This window comes from Camarhynchus parvulus, chromosome 5 (genome assembly GCF_901933205.1).
Source record: "Camarhynchus parvulus chromosome 5, STF_HiC, whole genome shotgun sequence".
NCBI classification, from domain to species: Eukaryota; Metazoa; Chordata; class Aves; order Passeriformes; family Thraupidae; genus Camarhynchus; species Camarhynchus parvulus.
This window is the reverse complement of record NC_044575.1, coordinates 18,201,335-18,210,850: the sequence shown is the minus strand read 5'-3', so window position 1 is coordinate 18,210,850 and position 9,516 is coordinate 18,201,335. Positions and strand designations below refer to the sequence as shown.

The window sequence follows — 9,516 nt, the reverse complement described above, 5'->3', positions numbered from 1 at the left end:
AGAAGAGTTCTTTTTCTGATCAACCCAAGGATCAGTTCCTGTTCTCCAGGCAAGGAGGAGGAAACAGCGTGTTGCTGTCTGCAGAAACCTCCAGAAAGTCAGCACATGCTGCTAATACAGACTGGGACGTGACACAGCAAGTATAAGCATCAGCACAAACAGCCTCCTCAGATATGTAAGCTTAGAATTTATTTGGCAGAGAAGAAATTAAAAGTGTACCAAAGCTGCAAAATGAAACATAATTATTTCTTAAAATAGGAAACTGAAACAGGAATTAATTGATGGCTAGGTCAATGGAGAGTATCCTTCAATCAATTAATCAGATCCCTGCAAATTGAAGAGTGTGCTGTAATACACATCACACAGACAATGCAAAAATCATGAAACTGCAGGAGAGATCTGTTGCTTTAACAATTCACTTCATTTTTATTTCTGCTCACAACAGTGAGCAGAAATAAAAATGTTCACAGCTGCCCTTCCTTCCGGTCTAGGTCTAGGACACAAGAAAAACTTCCAAAGTATAAAAGGGAATCTTCTCTTGTTCTCTTATCTTTTAAGGAGATAAATAGTGGCATTCATTAACGTCACATGAATCACTTTCCTTAGTACAGGTATTGAACAAACAGAAATGTCCGTCATTTTCCAGCTACTTATTGTCTCATAATGACACAAATGTTTAACTTGCCAGGTAGGGCCATTATTATGGAGAAAGGGAAGAACAGTATGGTTATTGTAGCTGAATAATTATGTACCACAACACCTACAAGTTGAAACAAAATTGACGTAAAAGTGAAGGAGCACAAACGGAGCTCAAGCAAACAGTGATGGTTTTTCACTGATAAAGATGAAAGATGCAGATCTTGTAAAGTAAACATGCAGAGCAGCCTGTAGCTTCCAGTAAGTGATTTTCACCCCAGTTTAATCAACATGTGATTTCACCCAGATCCTAAGTTTCTGTGTTTCTTGGACATGTTTCTACACATCTGCAACCATGAACATCCTCCTGATTCACTCAAGCATGACGACACAGAAAGAAATCCCAAGTTTAAAGTTCAAAACTTATGCTTAACTAAAGAACATGCTGAGAGATACTTTCAGCTTATCAGGTTTTTTCCTGTTTAATCTATTATGGATGTAACTGCTATACCGGCTTAGAGGAATCTGCTTTCTATGCCTTCAACATTTTTGGGACAAACAGAATAAACATCACTGCATATGAGTCAGCAGTGGGCCCTGGCAGCCAGAAGAGCCAACTGTATCCTGAGGTGCAGGATACAGCATCAAGCAGGAATTACAGAAATTTGATTTTGAGTAGATTGCAGGAAAAAAAAAAAAATGCCCAAAAGTCAAATATTCTGACATTGCAATTAGGGATTAAAGTGTGACACACAATTCAGTATTTGCCAACAATCACGTACTTCAAAATAGCTTTTTTTTCCCCAATCATGCCTCCTGCAATGTAAAATTATACAAAGATAGTATGTATCCTAAAGGCACACATTTCTAGCACACATTAGTATACTCCATTTTTATGGTTTTTAAAAAATTACTCACAAAAATAGATGTCTTCATTGTATTTCTTGCTTTGGTATGTAAAGAATAGGCTGTCAGAAGACATTCGAAAGAATAAAATACAGAAAGCTAAATTTTTCATCTGAAAAATTTTACTTTGAGGAAAATTTGCTTCATAAGCAAGCATGCCCTTTACCAATTATTCACTTTCTGGCAATTTACCCATTGTTCCTTTCCCAAATCATCAAGAAGATACTGAATATTTAATCTGTATGGGCACATATTTTTTGTCTCACTTCTGCTGAAGTGCTAGATGTTGCCAAAGGGTACATTTCCTCTGAATTAAGGAGACCTGACTGCTACCACCCATCTGAACTCCACACATTTCCTTCACAGGCTGATGACTGACAAATTATATCTGCTTCAAATAACAATGCTGGCAAAGCAGGCAGGTGCAAAGAAACTGCAATTCAACCTTGTGCTAGCCTTGCCCAGTTCCGAAGCTCCACAGGTTTATTTAACCTGCAGAAGCTGCCTTGCCTGCTGGGACAGCACAGCGGATGAGAGCACCCATGCGGGTGAGACGGGACACAAATCCCATCCCATCCCATCCTTGCATGCAACAGCGCCTTCCAGTGGCTCCGAGGGCGGAGGAAAAGCCCTGGCTCACAAGAAGGGATCGCAGCGCACGCAGAACTGCAGCGACACAGAGCAGCCATGCAGCCCTCACCTGCGGGAGCACCACCTGGGGTGTCAGGGAACACACAGCACCACTGCAGCAACACGTGCACGAGTGAAAAGCAGGAAACCAGATCTATAATCGGCCTGGAAAATCTCCTGGGCAGAGCAGATTCAGCAAATAATGAGATCTTCTTGTACATAAAGGACAATATAGAAATTGGTCCTTCCCCCCCCCCCCAATACGAGGTTGACAAACAGCTTTGGAAAAATTGGAAGTCAATAGTTTCAAATTGCAAATTAATCCTCAGGAACCAATCTTTAATATCGTTTATCAGTAAAAACCTCTTGGAAATACAGAATGGCTATGTCCATTCCTGCACAGTAAACTATATCTGGTTATCAAAAATCTCTCCAAACTAATAGTTTGTTAAATTTATGACAGAAGAAGAAGCTAAAGAAGCAAACTCATTTATCAAAAACTCTCACCTCAGTTTAAAGTAAAGGCTGTCTTGCAAGTAGCTGTTTACTCATTGAGCTGCTACCATAATTAATTCCTACAAATCATTAGGAAAAAGCAATTGCACAAACCAGAATAAGACAAACTCTCATAATTCTATTGACAATTTATATTCTCATGAGGTCCTGTAAACACAGTTATTTCATAACATTTACATGCAATATGTGGTTCCATATTTATGTGTAAGAAAGATACCAATCTAATTCTGTTAAAGATCAGGCCACTGCACTTGAGCCTCCCAGTTATATTTCAACATACACTGATGATGAAACACTTTCTACTTACATCTACATTCCATCCATGCAAAGAACAGCATTAATCAGCAACTATTCAGTGTGCAAAATTTGACCTTTCATACTGGGACCTCTATGAGAACACTTTGCACCATTAGGTTCTGTTTTTTTCAATACTTAAAGGACACTTTTAAAAAAGACTGGAACAAATTTTTAGCAGGGCCTGTTGCAACAGGAGAAGGGGTGATAGTTTTAAACTGAAAGCAAGTAGATTCAAACTAGATATAAGGAAGATTTTTACAGTGAGGGTGGTAAAAGACAGTACAGGTTGCCCAGAGAGGCAGAAGATACCTTATCTCTGGAAACATTCAAGGCCAGGGTGGGTGGGGCTCAGAAGGCATCCCTGGTCATTGTAGAAGCTGGACTAGACAACCTTTAAAAGTTTTTGCAACCCAAATTATTCTATTATTCCCTTTTATATTTCATGAAGTTTTATTGAGTTTCTTTTACAGATGAGATTGACTTTCCTATGCAAACCTGTGCCATTGGTACTATGTGTTTAAAGAAATGTGGTATGTTAACTTCAAAGTCTTTTAGCTTTACAGTACGAAACCTGGTTATTATAGAAGACTAAAATCATGAGTGTTTCACATTAATTCATAAATTAAATATTTTTAACTGTCCATCTTCAGCTATTTACTCCTCTATACAGAAAAACAACCCTAAGTATATAATAGTTATCTATGTTGTCAAAACAGGAAGCAATCTTCACTGAGTTTAATTTAAGGCCAGTCGCACTGGATTCTCTATATTGGCTTTCAAGGTCTCCAGAAACTTTGAAGCCAGCTCATCATCCACCACCCGACCATCGCTCGAGAGAGTCACTGTCATGAGCTGATGCTGTTCAAGTTTCTCATTCCCTTCTTCATCTTCCACGATCTTGAGCGCTGGTCTTGCTCGGCCCACAGCGAGGATGCAGGCCTGAGGAGGGTTTATTACTGCTGTGAAATCACTGATGCCAAACATGCCCAGATTGGAGATACTGAATAAAACAGAAAAGAGTTTCAGTAACATCAGAAATTACATATCCCCTCCAGGAAATAATCTATATACAAGAACTACTATGATTTAAATTCTCTCCAAGACAAAACCCATTAATTTAAAAATAGATCTGAACTGTTTTCAGTTGAGCACATTTAGACTCTCAAGGGTTTGGAATTTTTGCAATTAAAAATTATGCACCTTTTAAAAAGTCCCATTTCTTTACAGCAATGTATTCTTGCACTGCACACAATGAAGCCAGAAAGTAAGCCAGCAAAGCAATGTCTTTAAATATATTTTGCCTGTCCCTGTTCCAAGCCAAATGTCTGTCTTTTAGACTGAATCTCACAACTGCAAGTTACAATGGCTGCTGGTATCCACTAAGCAATAAAATTTGGGCATCCAGGTATCACTCAGGTATCACATAAAAACATTTCTGTCCATGTCACCACCTGTCAAATCGTATACTAGGAAAGGCTTGGATTCTTCTGTGACAAGTTGTCTATGGAGAAAGCTGGCCCACCATCTCCTCCTTTCTGGTTATAGTTACAGCAAAGAGTGGAAAAAGGATTAAATGCTACAGTCCAACCATCAAATGGTACCACTGCCATGTTCATCATACACCAGATCCTTAATTGTCACATCCACCCGCTTTTTGAACACTTCCAGGGATGGTGACTCAACCACTTCCCTGGACAACCTGTTACAATGCTTGACAATCCATTTCATGAAGAATTTTTTCCTAATATCCAATCTAAACTTCCCCTGGTGCAACTTGAGGCCATTTCCTCTCCCTCCTGTTACTACCTGGGAGAAGAGGCCAATCCACACCTCACTACAACTACAATCCTTTTAGGCAGAAAGAGTGAAGAGTGATATGGTCACTCCTGACTTAACAATTTCAGCTCCTTCAGCTGTTCCTCACAAGACTTGTGCTCCAGACCCTTCACCAGCTCCACTGCCCTTTTTTGGACACACTCCAGGATCTCAATGTCTTTCTTGTGGGGATGGAACAAAAACTGAACACAGATCTCAAGGTGTGGCCTCACCAGTGCCAAGTACAGATGAAATGAACCTGTAGCAGGGTAATTGTTTCCCCCTGACACAAGACAGTCAGTCTAGGTCTGACCCTCAGAATCATCACAAGGAGTTTCACCCTAAACAGCACAAGATTTTAAAAGCAATGCATTAAAAGACAGTGGAATAGCTAAAGATAAAACAGTTCTGAACCCATGGTGCATGTATTAAATGCTGCTAGAGTTTCACCTAAAAGATCCTCCCTGGTACTCTTCTGGTAACAGTTTTCCATCTCTGGCCTTCTTTGCTAGAACCTAAAGAAAATGAAAGAGAGAAGGCACAGACAAGAAAGAAATTAGTGTGTTGTAACAGACTAATTATTTTTATTTCAGTAAGACATTTTAAGTACCATACAGACATTAAGTAAGCAAAAGTCACTTCCTTTTGGACTTAGGGAAGCACCTCAGCAACACTACTGTTGTATCTGCCATGATTTGGCAAAGAGACTAGGACACAAAACTTCATTTTCCCACCAATATTGGCTGTTCAATAAAAGCTGTTCTCTCACCTTACAAATATTGTTCCAGTTTTTACAATAAACCACCATTCTCCCTGGTGGTTTTAGATTATCTAGCAAAATACTGATGAGATAAATTCACAGTATTCCTAATGTATTGTTTAAAGAAACTGACATGTACCATTTCAGAACTTTGTACCAGACTGAATGAATATATTTCTCCCAGCTAAACATTCAACCACCTTTAGAAGGTTGCCTTTAAGGCCACTCCTTCTGTGATCTCCATTTCATTTGTGAGACTTTTCTTTAAAATTTAACAGAAGAAAGCTTCAAATACAGCCCAAGAAGTTCATACTATGTTCCAAGACAAGATCACAGAGCTGTACAAAATTCTAAAATTCACAATAAGCATGTCAAAGTTACACTAAGCTTTAGTTTAGGCTTTTTTTCATGTCTGAATAATTGGTGAAGACAATAGCCATGGGAACAGCATTCACACAACAGGATCAATAGAAGCGTGATGCGTTTGTGCAATTGCATTATTTGAATGATGACAATCCAGTGGCAGGATGCATATGACCTGGAAAGAAGTCAACATTAACATGCAGCAGAAGGGGGCTTATAAGCAATTACACAAATAAAGAGCCTGCCAAACTACAGGGAGACTGACAGAGAAGCATCTGCAGTTCCAGTGCGTGCACATCAGGTACGTGTTTATTTCAGTAATTCAGTGAAGAAGTTGAAAAGCAAAATGATGTTGGTGTGGACACCTATGTCACACACATTCCACTTGAAAGGCAAGGGGAATGCTCACTATCATGGCCCCATTGAACGTAAAACAAGCTGCATTTCCATCACGGGAACTGCAGGACATTGATCTGTGGTAAGAGAGGTTTGCAATACCACACACTATTACAGGTATTGGGGATTATACTGAAAGCACCACACTGAACAATGTTTCTCTTCTTGTCATTCTATCACTAACCCCACAACAATCTCAGCTGACCTTCCTCCTCAACTGGCTACTAGTGTAAGGAATTGTCTTCCCAACACATTCAGCATAAAGTAAGCAATATGGACTGGAAAAAAATCTTAAAAACACCTGTTGATGAATGTTTTGTGGTATGACCCCATCTTTTTCTGCCACAACTTTTTGACTGTTCCCCTCCATCAACACAAACTATTATGGCTTCTATAGTTTCACACAAAAGGCAAGAATTTATGAAGTGCAGTAGTGTCTAGTTTGGGGACACTTTTATGTCCCAGGATCTGCTTCCATTGCATTCCTCAGACGCTGTAGGTCTTTGATGAGCACTCGTTAAATGACAAAAAATGGCCTGTCTTGGGACATTTAATCATTCATTCTACTTTTGCCTGCCAAAAAGCACTCCTTTATCTGGCAACAACTGCCACATATCACTCTGACTGGCACCTGGTCTATGCAAAATACTGCTCATTAGTCTGAGGAGTTTAATGTTACATCCTTAATTGAACTGCATATTGAAAAAAATGCAGACAGAAATATGTTCCATAATATAACTGCAAATGCAAAGAGAGTAGAAAAAGCAGACACAAGAAATTTTCTGGTAAAGGATAAAAACACAAAAAACCCAAAATCTCAAACTCCAAGACTGGAAATACTAATGAAACTAGCATTAAGTAGCATTCCCTTGAGGATTAAAGAATTATAATAATATTAAATTGCAAAAGTCTGTACAGGTTTATTTTTCAAGCAGTCTAGCCACCATTCAACTAAATAACAAAATATTATTGTTGATGAAAAATGGAGTTGCAAAATTAATAAGAATTTTGAAGTGTAAGTCATGCTGAAACCGCTTTAGTTCCACTGCCTTTGTTATTACTGATGTGTATCTGGGTCATGCTACATTTTCTGCTACAGAAAACCATACAGCTGCTCCATTCCTCAGCCTGCTGCACATTTCAGACCCACCTTTGCAGAGGCAGCAATTTCCATTATTCCCTTGGCAGCAACATCTTTTATGATTGGCGTAATGAGCCCTCGGTCCGTTGCCACGGCAATGGAGATGTCAATGGACTGCAGCCGCCTGCAGGCTTCTCCATCCCACGTTACATTCACATCTGGCATTTGCTAAAACACAGACAGACAATAAAAAAAAGACAGCTGCTAGAAGAATAACAGTGCAATCAGTTATTAAGAAAAAGGAAATTTTTTTAAGACACATAGCTACCTACAGACATCCACCAAGTGAATTAGCTTGCACTGATTTTATTCATATTTACATTGGCAAAAAGCATGAAATGTATGCACCAGAAACTAAAAATGGCAGGACAGACAGAAGTTGGTTTGATGTTACTAGGAAAAAACCCCACGTTATTATAAATTTCTTCACCAATACCACCTTATGATGGTCAGCATATAAAGCCTCAAAGCAGTGCAACTTCTCCCACAAAGTAAATCACAGGATGCTGGATTTTAAAGCATAGAAATGGACATCCTAACATCCTACTATACCCACGTGTTGTTTTTCACTGATGTCTCAAGCATGAGTCCTAACAAATAAAATATGCTGCAGGTACACTCACTGTTATTCAGATGTTCTCCTAAAATGCATCAGACTTTTTTTTTGTGGGTGGACCAAGTTAAAATTGAGATATTCACTGATAATTTCATTTAGTTTTTTTAGTTTAATGAAATGAAGAAGTTATTCCAGAAAAATTATGGGAGGGACACAATATCAAAAGTGACAGTCTATCTAAAGTAACTGCACTCCTAGGAAGAAGTGGTATGACAGTACTCTGTGTTCCTATTCTTCAACACCAGCATGTAAAGTGAAAAAAAAAAGAAGAGAGAAAAGAAGAAAAAAGTATGTAGTATTGTTTGCAAGCTAAATAAACTTCAACAAGTCCCATGATTTGGACAGTTGTGAGATGGTGCTGTGCAACACTAACTCTTTATATAAAGGTATTCAAGAGAGATGGTAGGGACAGAATTTGTCACTTGAACAATGAAAGATTTATTTTTAAAGGACAGCTGCTGTAGGAGCTGTTGTTACAATGCCCAACCCCTTGAGGATGTCAGCCTGGAAGTTTTACTTCCTTCCTGCATCCTACTCCCTCCTTGTTCCAGAAAGAAGAAGGGTTCTACTGGGCTGTCACCTGGTGAGCCCACTGGCACATTCACAAAATCTTGGCTGTCGAATGTCAAGACCAAGCTGAAACACAGAACCCATAACTGGATTTGTGAGATCCTAAGTGAAGGAGAAATTTAGCATGTTCAAGAACCAATATAGACAGTATCTTGAGGTGTGTCATAAACTGTCAAACCAGCTGCAGTCAGCTCATTAAAGATAGAAGAACACATTTTTCATTGTTCAGAAATAAAATAGTAACAAAATATTCTCTGAAGAGTACCCAGAAAAAAGTCAATTAAACTGCCTTCAATTTAAACTTGAAGATGTATTCACATCACCCAGTTTCAGGGGGAGAGGCATAAGTGGAAGTGGGTTTTCTTTTTTTAAAGCAGTTGCCCACACCTTTCCCTAAAATGCTGACAGAAAGTAGATGAGACATCCACTTGATCATGAACTTGTTTCCTGATATACTGAGTTAAATCTTTTGGGTCTTTTTTAATGTATTATTTTAATAGTCAAACAAATGCTAGCATAGATTTCTAACAAAGCAATAGGATAGGAGAATTTTATTGATTATTTCCATAGCAACATAATATTATTATCAGCTCAAAAACTAACAGTCTCCTCAGAAGACAAAACACAAAATCTCTTGCTCTCTGTCTCCTTTTCTTTTACCTGATCTCTGGTGCAGAGATAAGTTATCCAACAGTCCCAGCCAGTTCATGGTAAACTTTGGGTGTCACTATTTCCTCACAAAAGGTTTCATTAGGCCACTAAAAAAGCTTCTTGTTATGTACACATCTATCAAAAGCACAGCACACATATTTAGCCGCTCCTTTTGGTTTTGGTATTAACTTGCAGAGGTTTTTTTTCCAGTCTAAATAA

At 38.7% G+C, this 9,516-nt stretch overlaps 1 protein-coding gene across 2 annotated transcripts in view; it reads right to left on the bottom strand.

Moving 5' to 3' along the window:
- Window positions 1-1,316: 1,316 nt before the first annotated feature.
- PDHX (pyruvate dehydrogenase complex component X) overlaps window positions 1,317-9,516 on the bottom strand; it is a 35,173-nt gene continuing 26,973 nt past the window's right edge. For both annotated transcript variants that reach the window (XM_030949140.1, XM_030949139.1), the window contains exons 9-11: window positions 7,470-7,628; window positions 5,251-5,315; window positions 1,317-3,985 (exon numbers count right to left, since the gene is read on the bottom strand). In XM_030949140.1, coding sequence (XP_030805000.1) covers window positions 3,721-3,985; window positions 5,251-5,315; window positions 7,470-7,628 — 489 coding nt within the window. In that variant the 3' untranslated portion in view covers window positions 1,317-3,720. The remainder of the gene's footprint in view (window positions 3,986-5,250; window positions 5,316-7,469; window positions 7,629-9,516) is intronic.